The 27,886-nt window shown below is 39.8% G+C and overlaps 2 protein-coding genes across 2 annotated transcripts; one reads left to right on the forward strand and one right to left on the reverse strand.

Moving 5' to 3' along the window:
* Window positions 1-1,515: 1,515 nt before the first annotated feature.
* LOC140679140 (uncharacterized) lies at window positions 1,516-11,493 on the forward strand. The gene is made up of 6 exons (XM_072914082.1): window positions 1,516-1,757; window positions 1,885-1,980; window positions 2,254-2,285; window positions 10,437-10,462; window positions 10,539-10,595; window positions 10,767-11,493. Exons 1-6 carry the CDS (start codon window positions 1,676-1,678, stop codon window positions 10,963-10,965), a joined length of 492 nt encoding a protein of 163 aa, XP_072770183.1. The 5' UTR covers window positions 1,516-1,675; the 3' UTR covers window positions 10,966-11,493.
* Window positions 11,494-12,824: 1,331 nt separating this feature from the next.
* Window positions 12,825-27,578, reverse strand: LOC133624339 (uncharacterized). Its single transcript, XM_061987832.1, has 8 exons — window positions 27,017-27,578; window positions 19,060-19,098; window positions 18,363-18,668; window positions 17,909-18,214; window positions 14,914-15,228; window positions 14,695-14,844; window positions 13,519-13,592; window positions 12,825-13,308 (listed from the first exon to the last, which is right to left on the reverse strand). Exons 1-7 carry the CDS (start codon window positions 27,045-27,047, stop codon window positions 13,549-13,551), a joined length of 1,191 nt encoding a protein of 396 aa, XP_061843816.1. The 5' UTR covers window positions 27,048-27,578; the 3' UTR covers window positions 12,825-13,308; window positions 13,519-13,548.
* Between the last annotated feature and the right edge of the window lie 308 nt (window positions 27,579-27,886).

Below are 27,886 nucleotides of genomic sequence, written 5' to 3' on the forward strand. Positions count from 1 at the left end.
CCTAATTCAGACTCCCAAATTAGAGCTCCCATTTTCTTATTGATTTTATAATGTATATTTGTATAATGTGTGTGTTCTGAAATAGTGACAGAGAATTCACTATTCTCTGTCTGGCGCCCTAGGCAATATTTTAGGTGCCCCCCCCCCTCACAAGAAACCGAATAGCTTTATCTTTGACCTTTTTTTTTTTTTTTTACTTACAACTATACCTAATATATAAAGGGGTGGACAAGTGATTATTACCTGCAGGGCAAACATTAGCTAACCAGAAGGCAATAACAATGTAAACAAAAAACACCTGCTTAAAAGATCTAATACCTGAGGAATGTAAGGTGGGAGTACAGTAATTACCTAACGTTACATTATTATTTTCCATAACAATTTAGCCCCCTCCACAATATTAACCCGACGTTAAAACAGAACTAGCTATTTATTGATTAGCAATTGCCGAATCATGTAACATTAGCTTAATGCTAACAAGCCAGGTTACTATCACATTCTGTAACAGACAAATAATTTCATGTAGGCTAACGTTACCTACCTGCTACCTCTGTCTTTTCTCGTTTCTACTCCTCTTCTTTTCTCTTTTTTCTTCCTTGGGCACCTGACAGTTTTGGCCGTTTTGACATCTTGTGTTGATTTTTTGATGTGGTGACGTCCAAGAAGAGTCATGTTACGGTAAGGGAGAGGGGGGGGGGGGGCGTAATGTTGTAACAAATAATATTTCTATTAAATAGGCTTTACTTTGCATTTTAATTAACGTGGGATTATTTTTTGTATTTAGAAATAATAGTACCAACTTTCTTTCTTTTTTTTTTTTTTTCTCCAACATTTGTGGCACTGGCGTGGCGCCCCCTGATGGACGGCGCCCTTAGCATTTGCCTATACGGCCTATGCCACGGGCCGGCCCTGCAGAGAATAGAACAAGGATGGACAATTCAACCCTTAACTCAACAATTAGTAGATGAGTGTTGTGTGTGTTTATGTGTAAATAAATGAACACTGAAATTCAAGTATTTCTTTTATTTATTTATATATATATAAATAAATAATAATTTATTATATATATATATATATATATATATATATAGCTAGAATTCACTGAAAGTCAAATATTTTTTATATATATATATATATATATCCTAACCACGCCCCCACCCCCACCTCCCGAAAGGTTGGCAAGTATGGTTATACATTTACACACCAATGCCTGAGAAGGAGCAGGATGAAGAAAAAATCTTATATTTTCCTGCCCCCTTCAACGTAATACGCAGTCTTAATGATTTATAAACCAACAATTACATTCAAATATAACGAAAACAACAACAAAAAATACACATGATGAGATCTAAGTATGCAAATATGATGCAAATATACCCTGCGTGCAATACCCACCAAAGGCCTCTTAGTGGCGCTGCATTTAGAAAAATAACGGCTCAAGGCTGACACGGAAGTGAATACACCCGTTGGCGCAATCGTTTTCCCTATCGGGTCTAAAAAAAGGGGGCGGTGAACCGACTGTTCGCCACATAAGGAAGTTCCCGACTGCCAACAGTACAGCAAAAGCAACGCCCCGTTTTCTCCAGCGCTGCCATGGTGGTTGTTTTTTAAAAATAAACAGACTCCCTGCAGTTACAATACGGTCTTACAGTAACTAAATATTAATATAAGCATAATGGATAAACTAAGCAACAAGTCTGCGCAGGAGATAAGCGACCTGCTTGATGCGTACGGGATAAAACACGGGCCTGTTGTTGGTAAGCACTGAATGCTACATTGTTTCATCGTGGTAGCTTAGGCTACGCCGCTTACGAGTGTGCTATGCTCAACCATGACCTAATAATGTGCCTTTTTTTCAATAAATATAACCTTCTTATACTCTAGAGTCTACCCGAAATCTGTACTTGAAGAAACTTAAAGAAGCAATGGTCAACCCGAAACGAGCTGCACCATCGGACAAAACCTACTACAGAGAAGAAGGTAATGTTGATTAATAAACACATATAGGAGATATTAACCCTTAACTAATGTGTTGCTGCGACTGCTTTGTAATCAAGGATGGTTTAAATAATATGTGCGCTATCAACTTTTCACTGCAAACATTTGTATAATAGGGACATAGAAGTTGATAATGGGTTAAATTGCACAATAATACATTTTTAGCTGAGTTAATCAAGCTTGACATTTATTTACATAAGCTAAGAAGTGCCCAACATGCCCGAAACTCATTTACCTAAATGTTTTGTTTTTCAGAGGAAGAAGTTACATACCTTTACAGGACACCTGTAAGTACATTTGAATGATCACACTTGAAATCTCTATTGCTGGGTTGCAACTGTGTCAGGTTTGGACTTGGGGGCAAACATTCAGTAGCTCCTGGGTTTTTTTTTTAGCACCAGCTACACCAGGGGTCGGCAACCTTTACCAGTCAAAGAGCCATTTTGACCAGTTTCACAAATTAAAGAAAACAATGGGAGCCACAAAAAAATTTTGAAATTTAAAATGAAATAACACTGCATGCGAAAGTTTTTTTTTGCTTAGTGCTATGTATAAACCAAGGGTCTCAGACACGCGACCTACACCTTAATATGAAAAGTGAATGTTAGTGCGGCCCACGAGTTTTATATGAATGGCGCTTGACAGCGTCATACGTGTCAACCCTCCCGATTTTTCCGGCAGACTACGAATTTCAAGGCAACTATTCTCTCGAACATGCAGTGATGGTACGGTATTGAGCGCTCACTACAACCAGCGTGCCGGCCCAGCCACACATTGTATGGGGCATTTGCTTGCTCACGTAAGTGACAGCAAGGCATACTTGGTCAACAACCACACAGGTTACACTGACGGTGGCGGTATAAAAAACTTTAACACTCTTACTAATAATGCGCCACACTGTGAACCCACACCAAACAAGAATGACAAACACATTTCGGGAGAACATCTGCACCGTAACACAACATAAACACAACAGAACAAATACCCAGAATCCCATGCAGCCCTAACTCTTCCAGGCTACATTATACACCCCCGCTACCAAACCCCGCCCTCCTCAACCGACGCACAGAGGTGGGGAAGGTTGATGTGTGAGGGAGCAGGGTTGGGGTGAGGGCGGGGTTTGGTGGTAGCAGGGGTGTATAATGTAGCCCGGGAGAGTCAGGGCTGCATGGGATTCTGGGTATTTGTTCTGTTTAGGTGCAGATGTTCTCCCGAAATGTGTTTGTCATTCTTGTTTGGTTTTGGTTCTAAGTGTGGCGCATTATTAGTAAGAGTGTTAAAGTTGTTTTATATGGCCACCGTCAGTGTAACCTGTGTGGCTGTTGACCAAGTATGCCTTGCTGTCACTTTCGTGTGCAAGCAGAAGATGCATTCAACAAGAGGCTGAGCTGGCACGCTGTTTATACAGATTGTAAGGGGCGCTAAATGCTGCACTATCATGGCATGCATTAATTATTATTGTTAAGGTGAAAATCGGAAAATTTTAATCCCGGGAGTTTTCTGCGAGAGGCACTGAAATTAGGAAGTCTCCCGGGAAAAGGGGGGGTCGGCAAGTATGCAGCTGAGCCGCAACAGAGTGATCAAAGAGCCGCATGCTGGCTCCCACGCACTCTGGGAGTCGAATGTATTGTACATGCAAATTCACATATGCTCACATACGTACATAGGTACCTACGCTCCCACATACATACACAAATACAGTACATATTTACCTACCTAATGTTCGTACATCCACACGCACATTCAATATACAAACATACACATACACATACTGTACATATACATTCACTGTACAAACACATATTCACATTCTGTACATATACATTCATTGTACAAACACATATACACATTCTGTACATATACAAGTACATATGCATACTTACACTCATGCACATAATCACGTTGCATCAAACATATATTAACGTTGTTGCCCTAGGGTAAACTGGGTGTAACACATGGCACACTGACAAAGCTTAACCTATTGTGACTATAACAATCTACAAGGTTAATGTAGGTTGCTTCTCTTTCTCCCCCTCCATTTTTCTGCATTCTTTTGTATCTCAAGTTATCATTACGTATATGTATTGTTGCATTTGAACAACTGTATTGTTGATAATAAAGGTAAATTATTGGTATTGTTCATTATCAATAGCGCTATTTCTATTGGTATTTGTATTGATCCATATGTAGTGTAATAATGCTCATGGTTATTTCTGTATTATTTTTTATTTTTCGCTAACTGCTTATTTGCTATTACTTTTACCATCATATTTGTACATGTCATATTTGCTGATGTTGCTCTATTGTTGTTGTTGTTTGCTGTTGTTGTTTTTGTCTCTCTGTCTAATCCCCCTCTTGTCCCCACAATTTCCCCCTCTGTCTTCTTTTTTTTTCTCTTTCTATCCCCTCCTGCTCCGGCCCGGCTGCACTAAATGATAATATAAATACATTTAATAAAGTCAAATACAAATAAGGCAACAAGAGAAGTATCCTACACTTCTCTTTTGTAAAGTAAATCTGAACAGCCGACATGGGCATCTACATCAACTATATGATTTGCCTGAGAAGCTGGACAGGACATAAAAAAAAAAAAAAAAGAGCCGCATGCGGCTCCGGAGCCGCGGGTTGCCGACCCCTGAGCTACACACATGTCCGTGTTAGGAAGGCTTACAGGCAAAGATGCACGCTAGATATCTTCATAATATAGCTAAATTAGACAGAGTGGAGCCGTACACTCTTAAGAATCCCTGCAAAAAGTTAGTGTTCAAAAACAAGGAAAAAAAAAATACAAAAATGAGGGGTATTTTATTTGAACTAAGCAAAATTATCTGCCAATAGAACAAGAAAATTCGGCTTGTCAAGACTTTCCAAAACAAGTAAAATAAGCTAACCTCAATGAACCCAAAAATACCTTAAAATAAGTATATTCTCACTAATAACAAGTACACTTTTCTTGATAGAAAAAAAAGAGACCTTTTTGCTCAATATGTTGAAAAGTATTATTAAATTAAGTAAATGCTAGTGCCATTATCTTGACATAATATGCGCTCGGCATAAAAATGACTTGAAACCAGCAAACTTATACTAAAAACTACTTCATTTTTCTTAATGGAAAGGCAACAAGGCAACCGCTTGTTACTCTCTGGGTCTCCTAGCCGCTCAGGCAAATCATATGGTCTAAAAATGCATTTTTCCATCGGTAACATGACATCATTGCGGCAAGTGCTTGCTCTTTCAGTCAATTAGTGTGCATATATACAGCCCGGTCCCTGGCCAAATTTTTTTTTATTGTAATTTTGAAGAATTTATCTGAATGTGCATGAACTATTTCTGTTCAAAATTGTTTGAAATGTCACATGTTAAATGTTTAAATATTAACTGTTGGTTTACTGTACTGTGCCAACTGTACTACTATATGAGTACGCATTTTCTATTGTTTCATTGAAAATAAAACAGCAAAGTCCATTTGGCAGTCATCGGTTTTAATTATGAGACACATTCGTGTCAAAATCATGATTTTTTTCATGCTTAAAGTAAGAAATTATTACTTTAAAAAAGTAGTTTTATACTTGCGAGTGTTGATGACACAGCTTTGCAACAGTTGATATTCTAGTTTCAAGCATGTTTTACTCAATATAGGTCATAAAATCTCAGCAACAAGCTGTAATATCTTACTGAGATCATTTAGGACCAAATCCCTTAAAACAAGTAAAACACTCTAACATCAAATCTGCTTAGTGAGAAGAATTATCTTATCCGACAGAAAATAAGCAAATATCACCCTTATTTGAGATATTTAATCTTACTTAGATTTCAATTTTTGCAGTGAACACATACTTATGACAAGATTTAAGAGTTCAAGAAGTACAAAAATTAGGGATGTTTCAATCAGAGTTTTTTTTTATCCTGCAGATTCAGATCGTCAATTAATCAATCAAAGTTCATTCATATAGTCCTAAATCACGAGTGTCTCAAAGGGCTGCACAAGCCACAACGACATCCTTGGCAAAGATAAATGATAAATGGGTTGTACTTGTATAGCGCTTTTCTACCTTCAAGGTACTCAAAGCGCTTTGACACTACTTCCACATTTATCCATTCACACACACATTCACACACTGATGGAGGGAGCTGCCATGCAAGGCGCTAACCAGCACCCATCAGGAGCAAGGGTGAAGTGTCTTGCTCAGGACACAACGGACATGACGAGGTTGGTACTAGGTGGGGATTGAACCAGGGACCCTCGGGTCGCGCACGGCCATTTTCCCACTGCGCCACGCCGCAGATCCCACATCAGGACAAGAAAAAACTCAACCCAATGAGATTACAAATGATATCAGATCATCCATGAGTGAGATTTGCCAATACCAATACAAAATGTTTCCATTTATTTATGGTGCGTGCCATTGACAGTAACAATATCAATTCAATGTTTAAACAAGTTCCTTATTCTCTTTTGTTACATACAATTGTTTGAGCAAAACAACGTCAATAGTACATAACTAAACAAAAGCAAAAACTACTATTTACTACTCTTAAATCCTTTAGTTTTTGCCCTTTATTTCCTCCTGTGTCCAAGGAATTATTCAGAGTTTGTAAACATTAATAAAAACGACAACTAATACAGAAAAAAAATCTCTAATTACTCCCTTATTAATCATACACTGTACTGATACTACTTCGGTATCAACACATTTCTTGTGCCCTTTACATCATCTTACCCTCTAAGACACTCAATATCCTACATTCACTGTCCCTAATGTGCGTAAAGAGCTCGTAAAGAGCTGGCCCGGAGGTCCTTTTCTTTTAGAGCCCCCTTTGACTGGAATCGTCTTGCCTGTCTCTCTGAGGTCTTTATCCACCATTGGTCCCTTTTAAAATGTCTCTTTTTCTTTATCTTAAAACTGAATGCCACTGCATGTAGTATGCCCCTGGTTGGAATTTAATTTAATATTATATTTCTTTTACTGCATTATGTTATCCCCGCCTTCCGCCCGCATGCAGCTGAGATAGACTCCAGCACCCCCCGCGACCCCAAAAAGGACAAGCGGTAGAAAATGGATGGATGGATATGTTATTCTATTGTAAATTCTGAGAGAGTTGTGTGAGCTGAGAGGTATCTGAGCAAATTGTTTTTAAAGATTGTCTGTAATTGTTTGTTGTGTAACTTGTCCTGTGTTGTACTGTATTGTGTTCATTTTAAATGTCTTGAAAAAGAGATGCTGCATCTCAAAGGGGTTGTCCATTAATAAATTCAAATTCAAACACCACCAATTTATGGATGTGACATTGCTGACACACCAACAGTAGCTGTATTATTATAATCTCTCACTAAACTTATCTACTTGTTAGTTACTGCTTTCTTGGTGTTGTTTTCAATCAATCAATCAATCAATGTTTATTTATATAGCCCTAAATCACAAGTGTCTCAAAGGGCTGCACAAGCCACGACATCCTCGGTACAGATCCCACATAAGGGCAAGGAAAAACTCACACCAATGGGACGTCGATGTGAATGACGATGAGAAACCTTGGAGAGGACCGCATATGTGGGTAACCCCCCCCCTCTAGGGGAGACCGAATGCAATGGATGTCGAGTGGGTCTGACATAATATTGTGAGAGTACAGTCCATAGTGGATCCAACATAACGCTAGCTTAGCGGTCAGCATGCCTGCTCCTGGGTCAAGTACATCTACACCGCGCCCCCTTAAAGACGTGCCAACTTTACGCCGCGCCCCCTTAAAGACGTGCCCACAGGTGTGAAGACAACGGAAGTGAAACGTGTCTTAAACTGAAGTGAAGCTCGAAAGACAAAACGTAACACGGAAATCAGATAAATAAAAAAATACTGCTAAAAAATAAGTTGATTTGGGGTTAAGGTTGCATGTGATCAGCCGAAAAAGCAATACATTCAACAACCGAAATAACGATAGCACGTTGCATCAGCCATCGTTACAAATCCAGTTACCACTCTTGCGTTATTAGTGCCACTGCAGGCATGTCCTTAAGACACGGTTCAATGCCGTTGTCGTCACCCCTGTGGGGGCGACTTAGAGTGGGCGTGACAGAGTGTCTGCGGCTGCAGCTAAACCTTTCTCTCCTGGCTTGCTCTCAATGTATAACATGTTTAGCCTCGTCCTCCAATGATACATAAACTAGGAAATGCAGTTTATTTTCCGTAATGGAGGCGTTTGTTGTTAATATAGAGGCACGGCTCCTAAACTTTTGGAGACAAACAGCTGCCGGCCGCTTGTCAGCCGGGGCACCAAAAATAAGTGGTGTCAGTCAGACAGGATTTGTGTTTGTGATAATCATTAACAGAGATAAATCAGCAATGGCTAATCTCATACTTTGACAAAAATCGGCCAATTGATCAGGACAACACTAACAAAAAGTAAGGCGGCACATCTGGTTGGGTGCAGGAATTAGGCATTTAGGCAATAAAAGACAATGTCGTACTTATTTGTGCAAGGGTAAGTATTATACTTGAATGTTGATTGACGCTATGCGATCTTTGTTTATAGGTGTTTTCAAGTAATTCCCTTAAATAAAAGTGTAGCTTTTGCAATTGCTCTGCTGTTGCAAGTCATCTGCAGTTCTTTTATGATGTGAAGTTAAATTTTTTGTCCCAATGTTTAGTTAGATTTTCAAATTGCTTCCCTGCTGTACAGTAATGTTTAGTTTCCAACAATATTTAACAATACAGTATGTTGATGCTATGAGATATGTATTAATTTAGCAAGGTTTTTGTATGTTAAAACATTGCACCATATACACAGCGCACAAATCAGTTCTATGTGGAAATTTTGTAAATAAAAGTGCTCATATATAACTATGTAAATATATGGAGAAAGGGAAAAGTGAATTCATCAATAAATAGCCATTTAATAGTTCATTCCAAGTTTATACAGACATTGAAAAAGTGGTCACTGTAAATTCAATCATGTTCACTCAGCTCCACTCGACAAGAGCGATGGGTTAATAATACAGCAGCAACTTTTGTGTTTTTAGTTGTTTCTTTTTTATTATTTAGGATTGACTATCTCAGGCTCTCAAATAAATGTTTCCAAAATCCCTATTGAAACTATTTTTACAGGCAAACTAGTACACGAATGCAGTATTTTCGTTACGACTACTCTGTTTAAAATAGAGATCGACCGATATGTTTTTTTCAGACACCCATTATTAGTAGTCAAGGAAGCCAATATTTACAGCGGGTATTAATTTGCAGCAAAATATAATTTACCGTAATATGAATAGTATAGCTCAGTAAACAGCTGGACAAGTCTTTAAGTAGTTTTTTTATACATTATTTTTAAGAAACGTAAGATCAGTATTGACATTAAGTTTAATGCAGCACTAATGTTGGGGTTAATTTAGTGCCAAACAACATCAGGAGATTTCACAAACCTTTATTGTGTGTGTCTAATTCTGCGGGTCAGAGGAGCATCAATATTTGCAATTCAAATCTAATGCGAAAATTGGTAAAAAAAAAGTGGTTTCTCTGCATCACAATCCCTTACCATCTACTCAATTGTATAGAAGTTTATGGATTTAATACATTGTAAGGTTTCCTCGTGAGGAACTGACATTTTAAATAAAAATTATATCCTCCTTCACGTAGCTTATAGATGTAATATTTTTCAAGCTGGCTGAAATTTCTTTCTGGATGTTACAGAAAGTATGATAATGCTGCCTCTTATTCTTATATAAAGTCCCCTATTTGTCAATATATTTATTCACACAAAGTTGTGATTTTTGGCAGATACCTCTTTTCTGTCATCTTAATGTCCATCCATACCAGTCGCGTTATTTGATGGACTCACGGAACATGACAAGCAGAAGAGATATACGGTGTACAAACTGCACAAGAGAAAGTTGGGGGGAGCAACTGGTGCTTGAGCCGTGTTTATCTACTTGACTAATCCATCCATCCATTTTCTACCGCTTGTCCCGTTCGGGGTCGCGGGGGGTGCTGGAGCCTATCTCAGCTGCATTCAGGCGGAAGGCGGAGTACACCCTGGACAAGTCGCCACTTCATCGCAGGGCCAACACAGATAGACAGACAACACTCACATTCACACACTAGGGCCAATTTTAGTGTTGCCAATCAAGCTATCCTTTTATTTTATTTTTCATACTGCATCATAATGTAAGTATATATATTGTATCTGTTGATGTAGTCCTAAAAAAAAAAATCAAAATCATACCAAAAAAAGAGGCCGATAGGGATAAACATCAAAATGCCAAATATCGGACCGGCGATAGTGTACACCCATGTGATTAAGTCTGAGGCAAACAGGAAGTGACATCATTTACAGCCCAGCAATTGTTCTATGTATTTTGTCCTCTTGCTTGCCTTAAACATTGTTTCTAATTGCGGTAAGTTAATAGTCCATTTCTGCACTGAATACATCATCATTTGTCTTTTTTATAGACCCGGAGTAATGTTCCAGAGGACAAGTAAGTTACATCAAATTTTCATTTAAATGTATATTAGTAGTTTTAATTACTAATGTGTGTGTATTGTTGTTTACAGTAGTAGGCTTCACATGAGGTCAAGACCAGAGTGGACTGAAAGAGAAACTGAACCAGAGTAAGTTTGTCTCCCACCTAAAATAAAAACTGCATTTTTGCGTGTTTAAGTTTCAGATCAAACGTAACTTCAGTCCACAGAACGATGGCATCATTTTGTACTGTTTTGGGTCAAGATGAGCACTAAGTTACTGACAATGTATAACAACCACCTATTGTGTTCTCTCTATAGACACTACACTTACAACAAAGGATATCCGGCGTACACTAACTCAACACCCAAAACATCTAGAGAGGCTCCTCCACAACCCGAGTCAACCCGCTTCGTCCCACTTTGGGTCCAGTTGGTGTTCTTCCTCATTGCAGCAGTGTTCCTCTACCTTGTCTTCTCCAGTATGGAGACGAATGCATACACCAATAAGTTGCAGTAATTCTCATAAGAAAGAAAAAAACTCAAGTCCGGTTTATTGGGCTGTTTTACTTAAAGATGACATATATATTTTATCCCAAAATGTTTTATTTTGTTTAATGATGTCTTTGTAATCCAATTAAGTGTCCAAAATGTGTCACTAAGCTTCTTCATTGTGCAAAATCTTTGCATGAATGTAGAGCTCATTGGTATTGTTCACTGTTTTCACACTTTATACTGTTTGACTATTTTTAAACAAACATAAGTGCTTAAGTGGTTAAGGAAGGAAAAACACTTAATTATAAAATGTTCTGTGTTGTTGTGTCAGGAAAAGTAAAGTATTTGTTCCACTGTATCAATAATTCAGGTGTTTTGATACAAAACTAATAATGTGGCTTGATTATTTTTGTTACTGCATGATCACAAGTATGCAAACAACACATGTAATGTTTTAACTCATTGCAAAAGAAGGAAAAAAAAACAGTGTGCAATGTGATGAAGCTCTGATATTTCATATGATACTGAATTAAACGGCTTTCAATGCATTCAACTCAGCAATCACATTTAAATTAGGAGTGACTTAATACGTTTTAGTACAGTGAAGTACATAGACATCATTCCTAGGCGGGTTTGGTAGAAAAACAATACAGTTGAGGTGTAAAACTGAAGTATACAACATGTCAGTGGCGTTTGTCATTAGTATAAATCAAGTAATAACTGAAGTGTTGAAAACCACAAGTAGCAGCTGTTGAGATGCCTGCCTTAACACTGAGTTGAGACAACACTCACTTTGAACACAAAGGGCTCTCGTTAAGTCATCTGAAGTGCAAGGTATGCAAGATCATTTAGAAATTGTTTGAAAACAGTTGAAACAAAAGTCCAGTCTGGCAGGCATAAATTAAACAAGTCAAAAGGTTAAATCTGTATATGTGCCACTAACCACTCGTCATAGCAGGGGTGCAAATTAAGGCCCTACACAACATATTGCTTTTCCCTCTCGGTCGTTTTAAGGAACACCAAGTTTTTTATGTGAATTAACAAGTTGTTTGAAGTTATATATTTAAAAAAATATTTGGTCATGTGCTACTGCATGCAAGAAGCCAGAGTGTGACTAAATAATCTTAAAAGGGTCATATTTTGCAAAATCCACTTTTCTTGCCATTTTTTTGTGTATCTGGCATCCATATAAATGTCAAAAATGTTGCCTTGTTCCAAACGAGCTGTTTGAGATCTGCCCAGATTTGTGACATACGCCAACTGCGGAGATCTCCATACCTGGTAAATGATTTCACGAGTCCGCTATTTTTATTTCTCATCGCGTGTCTGTAGTTTGAACGAAAATTGTGTTATTTGTTGTATTAACCAGCACGGGTCAAAACATCAACCTCATCTGAAGAAGTAAGAAGTGCCTGCTTAAAGTTTTGTGTTTCCTGCCAATGTGCCTCTAACACTTTGAGAGCGGTTTTACCAACCTCTGCTGACAAAATACAAAAGGATTTTCCAAAAACTTATTTTTCTAGAGACAATGAAGCGGTAAATTAAATAACAATAGTTTTGACAATTTGTAATGATACATTAGTGTGTACCTGTTGCCGTTTTAACTTATATTTTTCTAACTTACTTACATCATTCTATCTTGTATTTTTTGGTAAGGCCAACAAAACGTACCTTGAAACTACAAAAATGTCTAATGGGGCGTGGAAACAGTCTTAGTCAGCTGGAGGGGACGAGGCGTGGAGGAGTTCATTTGCATCTAAAAAAGACAGACCCTAAAACGGCTAATTTTCAGGAGACACTCATAAAGGAGCTTGAAGATGATTCTTTAAAACAAAAGTTTGAGTACCATTATTGGTTGTAAAGAACACAGAGGTGTGGTAAATGTAGATTTGACTCATAATCTGACCGACCTCCTTTAACATAAAAAAAAAAAAACGAACTACATCAACACAGTAAAGAAGACACCTGAGGAATCCCACGGTTAGATTTTACAGTTTGTGGGATGCTTACAGATACTGTCATCAGGACACCTGCACTAGTATGTCACTAACAACGTGTTTGCCGTGTTCACTGGGATGCATTAAAAGCAGGGATGACATTTCATTTGTTCGCTGTAATTTGTCTTGGCAATGCCATTTTGTGAACCAGGCTAAAGAGAAGGCCCAAAGTGTTCGGATGTTTGTTTTTTATGGCTAGATACAGAAATCTGAACATTTTATGCAATCCAAAACAACATTATCACCAAGTAGAAACCTGGTATGATCCAGACTGTACTGAACTGGTTGTATTTGTGGATTCCGACCTTTTGGTTCTGTGGTACAGCTCCTGCTGCCTGAATCCAGCATGACCAGAATTTCGGCCCTGCCGACTGAAAGAAAAAAAGTAAGATTATTGTAGTCTCCATGACTTTCTGTATTTCTCTTTGCCCTTTTAAATATTTCACTGTTGCAGTGCATCAAAGTAAATACTGTGGCTTTTTTGCAACAATTAACAGCAGAACAGCAAGATGTGGAATATGAAACAGATTTACAATCAACTTAAATTCATTCACAACAAAACATAAAAAAACATTGCATACCTTCAGCCATGCGCTTGCCTGCGTACGCCATCATAGCTTGTTAACTGATAAGGCAACATATGTGTTTTCCACACCTGTAGATAGAAAATGATATTTACAGATTTAAAAAAAAAAATTTTTTGCCTCTATACACCATTAAAAATAAACCCATCAATATGTAAATACAGTGATATAATTGTTAGGATAACTAGAATGAGTGATAATTTTAGCTTCCTTGGCAAGTCACCCTTTTAGTATGAAATTTAGGTATAACTTTCTCTGATGCTGGAGTCACATCCTTACTATCTTGTTTCTCTTGACAGCCATGTCAACTTGTGATGACAATCTCATATTGGTTTGGTTTTATCCACTTGTTAGCAGTATTTTGGGGCATTGGACGCTGAACACAAATATTGTATTGTAAAAGCATGCAGTTTGACACGGTTTTTAAACTGTATTCTGATTCCAACGCACCAACAGCATGACTTAGCACCAAAATCACACACTAACTCACACACATGTTTTTCCGCTGCTCTGTATACAAACAACACTACTTCCTCATTCTCAACCAATCCCACACATAGCAAGGGGCATTCACGAACATCGGCACTGCGAAAACCAACATATGCACTATAATGGAAATCCGAACTGATTCAATTATTTCACTGATGGACAAGCAACTTTTTCTGAATAAGATTTCATAAAATGAGAAGGCCCTGGGTTCGATTCCCGGGCTTGGGCTCTTTTTGAGTGGTAAAAAATGGATGGATGGATGGAAAATGAAAAAAAAAATCTGTCCAACACAACATATGAGTTTAATGGAACTAAGCCAACAAGATTATGCATTGCAATTAGCAACAACACTGAAACAAACGGCATATTTTGACAGCAGGTAAGACGAGACATTCGGTTGAAATAAAAGTGCTTTTGCCGTTCCTGCCGGTCGCTTTTTTCTTCATACTGAGCTCGCAGCAGCCATCGTCATCTCACAAGATCCTCAGGTGCCGTAACTGTCTATCAAGTGACGAAAGTGGCGTCATAGTGAAGATAGATAATTGCTCATTTTTAGGTCTATTTTTTTTAATGGCTGGCTGGTGATCGACCGACATATCCTTTGCGATCGACCGGTAGTTCTCAATCTACCCGACGGGCGCCCCTGCTGTAGCGTGTAAGTAAGGGAATACATATATAACTTACATGATCGCGTTTCCCGCTCCAGTTCAGAGGGCCTTTTTTCCTTGTTGCACAGCACTTTGGCCACAATGACGATTATGATGACAGCTACAACAAACGTCAGACCAGAAACAAGCCAGCTGATCACCACTGGACTCAGAACTGGATCTGGGTCTAAAACGGAAAAGGAGTTTTACATTGAAGAACAAAGTTCACAAGCACCAAGTGAAAAATAAGTGTCACCTTTTATAGCGATGGGCAGAGCCTGGCTCTCTCTGGAGATAAATGTGCGCCCCCCCAGCTGCACCCGATACAGGCAGTAGTAGTAGCCCTCATTGGAGCTTTGGGCGCTGGGGAAGGTGAAAGTGACAGAAGGGGCGAGGGCCGGCAGAGACTGGCGCACTGTGCCGTTGGAGCGGATAAGCCGCAGCTGAAAGGAGCCTCCGGGGTACTCCTGCTGTGTGGAGCATGTGATGTTAAAACTGTGGCCCTTAAGGACGGAACCAGCCGGGGAGTCAGACGACGTGTTGTACCAGTGTTGGGGAGTCAGGAGCTCCACTGTGATCACACACAATAAGAAAACAAAATAGGAAAGTTAAAGTGAATGTCACGCCTCCACAAACAACATTTAGGGGTTTTTGTGATGTCACACCAATACATCCAATAAAATCAAAAAAATATTCCTCAAATGAGTCGAGGGTACCCATACTGAGCTGAGGGTTAGGATGAACAAATCCGGCACTTCAACCTTGTGGGAGGTCCTAAAATTCCCCTTAGCTCACAGTGTAAACCAGGGGTCGGGAACCTTTTTGGCTGAGAGAGCCATGAAAGCCAAATATTTTAAAATGTATTTCCGTGAGAGCCATATAATATTTTTTAACACTGAATACAACTAGGTGTATGATAAGTCTCTTATTCTTTTTAATAACATCGTTAGTCTGAAGCTAACCAATAAAAAAATGAAATACTTCTTACCATTAATGCGACTTCTTGAACAGGTGCGGTAGAAAACGGATGGATGGATTAAAATGCATGAGAATGTTTTATATTTTGAACGTTATTTCTAACACTGTGATTACCAGCTTGGGGGGGGGGGGGGTAAATAGTAAAATTACAATCGTGTGTGCTTACGGACTGTATCCCTGCAGACTGTATTGATCTATATTGATATATAATGTAGGAACCAGAAATATTAATAACAGAAAGAAACAACCCTTTTGTGCGAATGAGTGTAAATGGGGGAGGGAGGTTTTTTAGGTTGGTGCACTAATTGTAAGCAATGTTCCCTCTAAGGTGCGCGCCTGCGCAATTGCGCATTGCTCAAGCGTCCTCTGCATACAGCAAATGTATGCCGCGCACCAAATCAAACCCATCTGAATTCTAAACAAAATAAACACATTTATTCTGTGTAATTTTGCAATGCAACTCTGAGTGACAGTGACAACAAGCGGCCCTAACGGTGTTCGTCAACACCGTTCAATTATTATAACGTCTATCGAGATGCTTCGAGGACAGGAATTACATCGATCACTTTATTGAGCAAAACTGTTTATATTCGGCCATAACCACACCAAAAACATGAGTAAAAAACTTCTATCTCGAAAAACTAGTCATTTTCTGACGTACAAAACAGGCCAAAACCAACTTGTCATCTGTCACCAATACACATAGCACTAAGCCACTGGTGCGTTTATTGCCACACAAAAAGTCGGACAACTCAAACACCACACAAAGTTACACTATGACTCCTCAGTCATACGTGTGCTTATTCTACTGTCATTTATTATTAATGTTAATTTATTGATATTAATCATGGAATGCTGTTACTAGAGAAAGTTACAGGAATGCACACATCATCCTATGCTTACATTTCATTGTGCAACATGAGGATGTTTAAGGGGAACTAAATGTGATCTCTGAAAGGGGTACAAATGATTTCCAAAGCAGGACCCCCACCCAGACATATTGTACAATACTAATCCATAGCTTATGAAAAACAAGATTTATTTTATTTTCATTACAAGTGGGCCAAATCACTAATATTACAAAATAAACTCATGAAAATGACTCCTCTCATTTGAGTGTTATTATAAAAGATTGGTTTGAGACAGGTGTGCTGCTGGTATTGCCACGTGTGATGTTGCTCACATGTGGTCCACTGAATGCTCAGGGAGTTTTTGTGTTTGCTCAGACACATGAACAATTAGAGGGAACATTGATTGTAAGTGTATCGTGTGTTTTTTATGTTGATTTAATAAAAAAATAAAAAATATTTTTTATTTTTTTTAATTTTTTTTTAATTTTTGTGCGGCCCGGTACCAATCCATCTACGGACCGGTACCGGGCCGTGGCCCGGTGGTTGGGGACCACTGATGTAGACCACGGGAAATCTTTTTAAATGTAAAAAATTTAATATGACCCTTTTCATATAAATTAATTTGATTAGAAAAAAGCTTACAATTATGTTGCTTCCATTAATCGTTTGAGTGAAACTAATAAAAATTGATGAAATCTGGACCACACAAAGTAAAAGGAAATTTAAATATATGGACATACTGTAGTTTCTGCACGGCCGACGCAATGGCAATAGCGCACATGAGGGCGGTGGTGTGTGGTGCAATTTCAATGTTGATTTATTACAAAAAAAAAGAATGAAGGATATGGCAAGCAAATTCAACTGGTAAATGGGTTATACTTGTATAGCGCTTTTCTACCTTCAAAGTACTCAAAGCGCTTTGACACTATTTCCACATTCACACACTGATGGCGGGAGCTGCCATGCAAGGCCCTAACCACGACCCATCAGGAGCAAGGGTTCAGTGTCTTGCCCAAGGACACAACAGACGTGACAAGGATGGCGGAAGCTGGGGATCAAACTACCAACCGAGCCACTCCAGCATAAAGCAGAAGATCTTTATTTAAACTATTTGATCTAAATATGCATTGAGGTCATAAAGTGTGTTTTATACAGTTAATCAAACCAAATAATCAATAGATGACTTGAATACTAAAATAATCGACAGCTGCAGCCCTATGTGCCGCTTTCTGCTCTCTACAAATTAACACATTTTGCCTCTTAACATAGCTGCAGTTAGGTTAGCAGTTATTGTTCTCTTTTTCTAGCTGCTCAAATTGATTGAAAAAAGGTGAAGGCAACCAGCAAAGAAGTCGATTGCCCCCACCAGCATTAAAAGTGTAAATGGTTGATAGTTTTAGCCTGACCGAATAAGTAACTCACCCACAGTAATGTTGACAGAGTTGCTGGGTGGTGAGCCGAGCAGCTGAGAAGGTGAGCTGCCTCTGATACTGTAGCGACAACTATAGCTGCCCTGCTGGAACGTCTCAATGTCGGACACGGTCAGCTCCACCCGGGTCTGGCTTTGGTCCACCCTCTGAGTCACCACGGGCTTGGACAGGCCGTTCTTATACAGGTGGAAGTCACTGATGTGAGCCAGCAGGACGCTGCAGCTGAAGCGAACTGCCTCCCCGGCAGAGAAGACATTGTAGGGTGATAACAGGGAGAGGATGGGCATGAAAAGTGTACCTGTGGGCATAGAGATGTGTAAATACTGAGCTGAAAGATGTACATCACAGCATATCAATCCCTAGTATTGTGTGTGTGAAAGATGTCTATAAATTAGTGCGTCTCTCTGCAAATTCTTTGAAAACTAATTAGTACAAGCGTGTCTCACCTGAGCATGTTACTCCTGCGTCATTGTCATGTGTGCAGTGGGAGCTACTATGGAGGACGACAGCACAGCGGCTCAAACTGGACTCGTGTCCCGAGCACTGGACGTGCCGCAGCCAGATCTCTCCCCTGCCAGGCCCAGACCCTCGGTGGTGGGCAGACTCCGCCAAGCCGCAGGCCAGCTCCAGACACACCACGTTGGCCTCCACGAGGTCCCAGCCGTGGTCACAAACCGTTCCCCACTGGTTGTGTCGAAGGATCTCAACACGCCCGGAACACTTGTTCTCACCATCTACAAGTCGGATGCTGTCTGCCGAGCAGAAATAACACACAGTGAACTCATTGTACACTCCTGAACAAAACGCCAAGTGTGTCAATGCCCAATGACAGAAAGCTTTTTTGCCTTTGCCATCAGGAGGTCTTGGCATTGTGGATATCTGACAAAAAATGGCATTTAAGCCAGTTTAAGGTGCAGATCTGCACCTTCTAAAGCTATGGTCTTAAACATGTCATCAGCTTATATTTCATCAGCTTGTGTTTGAACAGCTTTTAATAACTTCCTGACTATTAGATTTTTTTTTTTGCATTTTAATGCTGTACTTGCCAATCTGGTTGCAATACACCAGAGCAAAATGTGTTTTAAGATTTTATCCAGGAGTGCATGGGGTGGAAAGCAATTTAATCTCAAACTCCAAGCTTACCGAAGGCAGTGACTCTGTCCCGCAGAACACCTAAAAGACCTTTGACAAGATGACAAACACAATCAGCATCAGGCAAATAGATTTACAACAACAAACACACCTTAGAAATGCAGTCATAAATAAAAAGACAATAAATCCTATATATATTTGCCATTTTAGCCCATTAATAGTGTACCAGTCAGGTTTATTTCACTGCTTTAGAAATCTAGATGGACTTCAATAATTGTTAAAATAGTACAGAAGTCAACAGAACTGCAAAAGTATGCCAAACGTGTGGAGTTATTTCTATACCCATGCTTTAACTTTTGGTGCAGTGATTGTCAAACTGTGGTACGTACTGATACGTGGGCTGTATGTAGTGGTACGCCAAAGAATCACTTACTTAAATATTGTAATGACTTGACCCGCGCCCTTATCAAAGGTTTATCAGCCTTACATGGAAGTCGCTACAATCATCGACTGTAGGTCATACTCACGTACAGTAATTTTTTTGACTTAACATTTTTTTTAAAGGGGCTGTTTGCAATGTTTACACAGATGCCTAGAGGGCGACAACTTTCCAATGTATTTAAAGTTAAAGTACCAATGATTGTCACACACACACTAGGTGTGGTGAAATGTGTCGTCTGCATTTGACCCATCCCCTTGTTCACCCCCTGGGAGGTGAGGGGAGCAGTGGGCAGCAGAGGTGCCACACTGGCAATTATTCTGGACTGAACGTTCTGTTCTTCTGTTTAGTACTTACAATATACTGTTTGAGTTAAAAAAAAAAAAAAATTTTAAAAAAAAGGTTCTGTTCTGACAAGATAAATGTCATAAAAACTTGAGTATGCTGTCATACTGTTATGTCTACTAGGAGTATTCTCTATTAATACAGCCAGAGTAATGCCATGCAAACCAAATAGTTTTTAATTTTATTATCCATCCATCCATTTTCTACTGCTTGTTTATTATAAAAAACATTGCATCAAAGAAAAATCAATATGTAATGTGTAATATGATGTTTTCATTTGCATTTTGTTTTATACTGTAAGTGTTATTCCTCACATGTTGCTTGTTTGTTTTGGTGTTCTTTCTTGGTTAGTGTTGTTCGAATATATTGTTAAATGTTTGAATATGATGACGAAAATAATTTGTAAATACTTATTTTGAAAATGTTTAATGGAATTTATTCTCAGATTATTAAAACATCTACTTAATGTTATTGAAATACATCAGTCTTGTGTGTGTGATCAGTAGTGTGTATGAGTGTTTCAGTAGTGTGGGTGAGAGAAAAACATTTCAGTTGTTTATGTGAGAGCATTTCAGTAGTGTATTATGATGATAGTATATATTTAGTATATATTTGTACCATGAATTGATTTACGTCCACCCGAATAAGTTGAAAAACTTATTCGGGTGTTACCATTTAGTAGTCAACTGTATGGAATATGTACTGTACTGTGCAATTTACTAATAAAAGTTTCAATCAATCAATCAATCAATCAATATGTAAGAGGTAATTCTGAATGATGTCCCCAATGGCCACTCAAAAGTGACAGACGCAAACACCAATAATTTTATTCGGGCTGCTAAAAAATGTAATTACATAAGCTTTGTAATTGTGAAAAATGTGTTGTGTTAAACCACTAACGGTAACAATGGTGTTCTTGTTATATTTTGTTGCTTTAAAAAATGTTACTGTGAGGAAGTTGCGAACAGCACCTTTAAGTACAGTACAGTTTTATTTACCTTTTATGTACATTTTCATTCAATCTTTAAAAAAATGTATTTTTTTAAATATTTATTTATTCATTCATTTGATAGGGAAATCATAATACAGGTACTGAGAAAACGGACACTTTTTTTTTGTCCCCCCCCTTCAAAAAAAAAAAACAGTGTTTTTTTGATAATTATTTTTAGTACAATGTTTATCAAACTTTTAAGTGCAATTAATTTAGTTGGATTCATTATGAAAGTCGGTGTTTTATTTCCCTATATTCAAACAGTGTTGCTGCTCAACCCTGTGTACTGTTAAAGTGGCCACACATATTAAATATTAGGGGAGTGGGAAAAATCGATTTGAATTCGAATCGCGATTCTCACGTTGTGCGATTCAGAATCGATTCTCATTTTTTTAAATCAATAAAAAAAAATAAAAAAAAATTGTTTTAATTTTTTTTTAATTAATCAATCCAACAAAACAATACACAGCAATACCATAACAATGCAATCCAATTCCAAAACCGACCCAGCAACACTCAGAACTGCAATAAACAGAGCAATTGAGAGGAGACACAAACACGACACAGAACAAACCAAAAGTGGTGAAACAAAAATGAATATTATCAACAACAGTATCAACATTAGTTACAATTTCAACATAGCAGTGATTAAAAATCCCTCATTGACATTATCATTAGACATTTATAAAAAAAAATTAAAAAACAATAGTGTCACAGTGGCTTACACTTGCATGCATCTCATAAGCTTGACAACACACTGTGTCCAATATTTTCACAAAGATAAGTCATATTTTTGGTTCATTTAATAGTTAAAACAAATTTACATTATTGCAATCAGTTGATAAAACATTGTCCTTTATAATTATAAAAGCTTTTTACCAAAATCTACTACTCTGCTTGCATGTCAGCAGACTGGGGTAGATCCTGCTGAAATCCTATGTATTGATTGAATCGAGAATCGTTTTGAATCGGGAAAAAATCGTTTTTAAATCGCGGTTCCGGTTCACCGTGCGTGACTGCTCGCTGACTGCTCGCTGTTTCGAAAAAGCTAAGTATCGTTCTATTTGTGTGCTTTTAAATTGTTCTGCAGCTTTCTTTATTACTTTCTCAACATATTTAGTAGTACTATTTAACTTGCAAATCACCCGATCTCTGTCTCTCCACCCCTCCCGCAGCTAGCTAGCAGCTAGCTGCTAAGCTAACGAAGCTAGCGCGGAGAAAGGCGTCGCCGGGCGCCGGTCAGAAGGAGTCTACTCCTGCACACCGTGACCAGGACTTCTCGGAAGACAGCAGGAACTTCACTCGGTGACAGAAAACACCGTGAGTATGGCTTCCTGCGCGTCTTGCACCTTACTCACGGAGAGGCTGGCTCTGCTAGAGGGCCGTGTCCGCCAGTTAGAGCAGAGTAATCTCATAACTTTAGATGTTGCGGACACATCTGCTAGCGTTAGCTGTAGCGAGCTAACTAGCCCAGCCTGTAGCAGTCCTAAGCGGCCTACAAGCTACGGTGTACCGGTTGAGACGCATAATAGATTTAGCTCTTTAGCTAGTCCTACACCCCAGTCTACCGGGCACCACACCTTAGTCATAGGGGACTCCATCACCCGAAACATAAAGCTTAGCAAACCAGCCACAATTAAGTGCATCCCGGGGGCCCGAGCACCTGACATTGAGGCTAATCTTAGGGAGCTAACTCGCAACAGGCCTAGTAAACACGTACGACAGGCTAATCGCACCACTAGTTATGCGAATATAGTTGTACACGTTGGCTCCAATGACACTAGAATGAGACAGTCAGAGATTACAAAGAGAAACATAGCCAGGACTTGTGATCTCGCTAGAAAGATGTCCAGGCATCGAGTAATTGTCTCTGGCCCCCTGCCTGCGAGAGGCAATGATGAGAGATATAGCAGATTAGTCTCGCTTAACAAGTGGCTGGCTAGCTTCTGTAGACAACAGGGACTAACGTTTATTGATAATTGGCCCTCTTTCTGGGGCAAACCAGGCTTGCTGATGAGGGACGGCCTTCACCCTAACCAGGAAGGCGCCATCATCCTGTCTAAGAATATAGACTACTGTTTAAGTCACATTTGACTAACTACACTAGAGCAAGCCCGGTCAAAGGCAATTACAGAGCCTGCTAGTCCGGGTGAGGAGTCAGTTAAGCTAGAACTAGCCAGCACCAGGCTGGATAATTCCTGTACGCATAGCAATTTTCTTAGAATAACACACAACTCACATAATGTGTTTTCTGTTGTGAATGTGTCCGGGGTAGATATGCATTCTACTGAGGTGGCAAATCATGATGCGTTCAGTCGATCGCAGCATCAAGCAAACAATCTGAAAATTCCCGTCGTATCAATTCCTAGATATGGTCGAAACTATTTAAAGTGCACTACGTATAATAAACGCAACATTATTAATATTTCTACTACGGATAATTTAAACAAAAACTCGTCAAAACAGCCCAATACTTATAATATGGGCTTTTTAAACATAAGATCATTGTCTCCCAAAACGTTATTAGTTAATGAGGTCATTAGAGACAACAATCTTAACGTCATTGGTCTTAGCGAAACCTGGCTCAAACCAGACACATTTTTTGCGCTAAATGAGGCATCTCCTCCTAACTATACGAATGCGCATATTGCCCGTCCCCTTAAAAGGGGTGGGGGGGTCGCACTAATATATAATGAAAACTTTAACCTTACCCCTAACCTAAATAATAAATACAAATCGTTTGAGGTGCTTACTATGAGGTCTGTCGCACCGCTGCCTCTCGATATGGCTGTTATCTACCGCCCCCCAAGGCCCTACTCGGACTTTATTAATGAATTCTCAGAGTTCGTTGCTGATCTAGTGACGCACGCAGACAATATAATCATAATGGGGGACTTTAATATCCATATGAATACCCCATCGGACCCTCAGTGCGTGGCGCTCCAGACAATAATTGATAGCTGTGGTCTTACACAAATAATAAATGAACCTACGCATCGCAACGGCAATACCATAGATCTAGTGCTGGTCAGGGGTGTCACCACCTCCAAAGTTATGGTACTCCCGTATACTAAAGTAATGTCCGATCATTACCTTATAAAATTCGAAGTTCTGACTCATTGTCAACAAACTAATAATAATAACTGCTATAGCAGCCGCAACATTAATGCCGCCACAACGATGACTCTTGCTGACCTACTGCCTTCGGTAATGGCACCATTCCCAAATTATGTCGGCTCTATTGATAACCTCACTAACAACTTTGACAATGCCCTGCGCAAAACCATTGATAGTATAGCACCGCTAAAACAAAAAAGGGCCCCTAAAAGGCGCACCCCATGGTTTACAGAGGAAACCAGAGCTCATAAATTATCATGTAGAAAGTTGGAACGCAAATGGCGCGCGACCAAGCTTGAGGTTTTCCATCAAGCATGGAGTGATAGTTTAATATCGTATAAACGCATGCTTACCTTAGCTAAAGCTAAATATTACTCAAATCTCATCCGCCTCAACAAAAACGACCCTAAATTTTTGTTTAGTACAGTAGCATCGCTAACCCAACAAGGGACTCCTCCCAATAGCTTCACCCACTCGGCAGATGACTTTATGAATTTATTTAATAAGAAAATTGAACTCATTAGAAAGGAGATTAAAGACAACGCATCCCAGCTACAACTGGGTTCTATGAACACAGATACAACTGTATCTATGACGGATACTGCAATACAAAATAGTCTCTCTCTTTTTGATGAAATAACATTAGAGGAACTATTACAGCGTGTAAGTGGGATAAAACAAACAACATGTTTACTTGACCCACTTCCTGGGAAACTTATCAAGGAGCTTTTTGTATTATTAGGTCCATCAGTGCTTAATATTATAAACTTATCACTTTCCTCTGGCACTGTTCCCCTAGCATTCAAGAAAGCGGTTATTCATCCTCTGCTCAAAAGACCTAACCTCGATCCTGACCTCATGGTAAACTACCGACCGGTGTCCCACCTTCCCTTTATTTCGAAAATCCTCGAAAAAATTGTCGCACAGCAGCTAAATGAACACTTAGTGTCTAACAATCTCTGTGAACCTTTTCAATCCGGTTTCAGGGCAAATCACTCTACGGAGACAGCCCTCGCAAAAATGACTAATGATCTACTGCTAACGATGGATTCTGATGCGTCATCTATGTTGCTGCTTCTTGATCTTAGCGCTGCTTTCGATACCGTCGATCATAATATTTTATTAGAGCGTATCAAAACACGTATTGGTATGTCAGACTTAGCTTTGTCGTGGTTTAACTCTTATCTTACTGACAGGATGCAATGCGTCTCCCATAATAATGTGACCTCGGACTATGTTAAGGTAACGTGCGGAGTTCCTCAGGGTTCGGTTCTTGGCCCTGCACTCTTAAGTATTTACATGCTGCCGCTAGGCGACATCATACGCAAATACGGTGTTAGCTTTCATTGTTATGCTGATGACACCCAACTCTACATGCCCCTAAAGCTGACCAACACGCCGGATTGTAGTCAGCTGGAGGCGTGTCTTAATGAAATTAAACAATGGATGTCCGCTAACTTCTTGCAACTCAACGCCAAGAAAACGGAAATGCTGATTATCGGTCCTGCTAAACACCGACATTTATTTAATAATACCACCTTAACATTTGACAACCAAACAATTACACAAGGCGAATCAGTAAAGAATCTGGGTATTATCTTCGACCCAACTCTCTCGTTTGAATCACACATTAAGAGTGTTACTAAAACGGCCTTCTTCCATCTCCGTAATATCGCTAAAATTCGTTCTATTTTATCCACTAGCGACGCTGAGATCATTATTCATGCGTTCGTTACGTCTCGTCTCGACTACTGTAACGTATTATTTTCGGGTCTCCCTATGTCTAGCATTAAAAAATTACAGTTGGTACAAAATGCGGCTGCTAGACTTTTGACAAGAACAAGAAAGTTTGATCATATTACGCCTATACTGGCTCACCTGCACTGGCTTCCTGTGCACTTAAGATGTGACTTTAAGGTTTTACTACTTACGTATAAAATACTACACGGTCTTGCTCCGTCCTATCTTGTCGATTGCATTGTACCATATGTCCCGGCAAGAAATCTGCGTTCAAAGAACTCCGGCTTATTAGTGATTCCCAGAGCCCAAAAAAAGTCTGCGGGCTATAGAGCGTTTTCTATTCGGGCTCCAGTACTATGGAATGCCCTCCCGGTAACAATTAAAGATGCTACCTCAGTAGAAGCATTTAAGTCCCATCTTAAAACTCATTTGTATACTCTAGCCTTTAAATAGCCCCCCTGTTAGACCAGTTGATCTGCCGTTTCTTTTTTTTCTCCTCTGCTCCCCTTTTCCTTGAGGGGGGGGGGCACAGGTCCGGTGGCCATGGATGAAGTGCTGGCTGTCCAGAGTCGGGACCCGGGGTGGACCGCTCGCCTGTGCATCGGCTGGGAACATCTCTACGCTGCTGACCCGTCTCCGCTCGGGATGGTGTCCTGCTGGGCCCAGTATGGACTGGACTCTTACTATTATGTTGGATCCACTATGGACTGGACTCTCACAATATTATGTCAGACCCACTCGACATCCATTGCTTTCGGTCTCCCCTAGAGGGGGGGGGGTTACCCACATATGCGGTCCTCTCCAAGGTTTCTCATAGTCATTCACATCGACGTCCCACTGGGGTGAGTTTTCCTTGCCCGTATGTGGGCTTTGTACCGAGGATGTCGTTGTGGCTTGTGCAGCCCTTTGAGACACTTGTGATTTAGGGCTATATAAATAAAGATTGATTGATTGATTGAATAGTGTTGAATTGGGAAAAAAAATCGATTTTGAATCGAATCGTGACCCCCAAGAATAGATCTTGAATCGAATCGTGGGACACCCAAAGATTCACAGCCCTATTAAATATACTTGTAAATAAAAGCTCTGCATTGTTTTTAATGAATACTCAGGCCTACCACGCTACCGTATTTTAATGTTGATCATTGGAGAGCCAAGTGTTTTCTGAAAGGGCACTTGGTGAAAAAAGTTTGAAAACCATTGTTTGTGTATCAATACACAAATACTGTAACCAGTACTTTTACAGTAAGACGAGTCATTAGCACCAAACAAATACAACACTGTCATGTAAAAATGCCTAAATGACGTCATTTAGAATGCTATAAATCACTGACCTGCTGGCTGGATTTTAGCATTGGTTAGCAGCCTTAGCTTACCTGTTAGCACAATGTGGAGGAATCTTAACATCGTTTCCCCCCTCACCCTTCCATCAAACAGCGGTGTGGGAGAGGCGCCCGGTGTGGCGGGGGTGATGTCGCAGGCTTTTGGACGCTCCAAGCCGCACAAGACATGAGCTAGCCGGGCCGACGATGAAGGCTAGTCGAAGCGTGCTAGCTCACGAGGAGGTAACTTTAGCAAAGTGGCCCGTACGGGATGGCTGTAACCAGCGGCTACGAACATCGCCGACATGAATAAAGTGACGTCAACGCGCTCAAAGTGTCGATAGTATGGCTGTCACAGTACTCTTATGTCAAGATTACGTTGGTAGACAGGATGCCGTCAAAAGTGGAGTTTATCCCACCCAGGTGATTAGCCGTTCCCGAAGCGGCCGGCAGAGGTCAGCATACACCTACGCGCCTCCATGTTTAGTTCTATTAATCACAGTTTTGAATTGTGATTCATCGCGATTAATGCTTTAACTAGTCGTTTCCGTCATGTACTACTATAGTAGCATTCTTGCTAGCAGCTGCCTCAAAAACGACGATTGATTGAATCATTTTTTCGAAGTTTGTAAAAGAAAGGGTACTGTCACGGCGCATGCGCAATCTGCTTGAAGCGCGCCGGAACACGCCCCCTGCTCGCTCTTCCCGCATCGCATCGCGGTCACGCGCATGCACGGCTGCAGGCAATTATCAATCTGCACACCTGGGTCTGATGAGGGCAAAAGGAATAAAGACCAGTTCTCATGCTTTCTGAGCTCACTATGTTCCATACTTGCCAACCTTGAGACCTCCAATTTCGGGTGGCGGGGGGCGTGTTTGGGGGCGTGGTTAAGAGGGGAGGAGTATATTTACAGCTAGAATTCC

Source organism: Nerophis lumbriciformis, linkage group LG01 (assembly GCF_033978685.3).
Source record: "Nerophis lumbriciformis linkage group LG01, RoL_Nlum_v2.1, whole genome shotgun sequence".
NCBI lineage: Eukaryota > Metazoa > Chordata > Actinopteri > Syngnathiformes > Syngnathidae > Nerophis > Nerophis lumbriciformis.

Excerpts from the sequence above, each read along its gene's own strand:
- LOC133624339 (XM_061987832.1), bottom strand. The coding sequence starts at position 27,047 with ATGTTAAGATTCCTCCACATTGTGCTAACAG. Across the intron at positions 14,845-14,913 it reads TCTGCCCATCGCTATAAAAG|ACCCAGATCCAGTTCTGAGT; the intron begins GTGACACTTATT and ends TTTCCGTTTTAG. Across the intron at positions 13,593-14,694 it reads GGAGCGGGAAACGCGATCAT|GTGTGGAAAACACATATGTT; the intron begins GTAAGTTATATA and ends TTCTATCTACAG.
- LOC140679140 (XM_072914082.1), top strand. The coding sequence starts at position 1,676 with ATGGATAAACTAAGCAACAAGTCTGCGCAGGAGATAAGCGACCTGCTT. Across the intron at positions 1,758-1,884 it reads AAAACACGGGCCTGTTGTTG|AGTCTACCCGAAATCTGTAC; the intron begins GTAAGCACTGAA and ends CTTATACTCTAG. Across the intron at positions 10,596-10,766 it reads GAAAGAGAAACTGAACCAGA|ACACTACACTTACAACAAAG; the intron begins GTAAGTTTGTCT and ends TTCTCTCTATAG.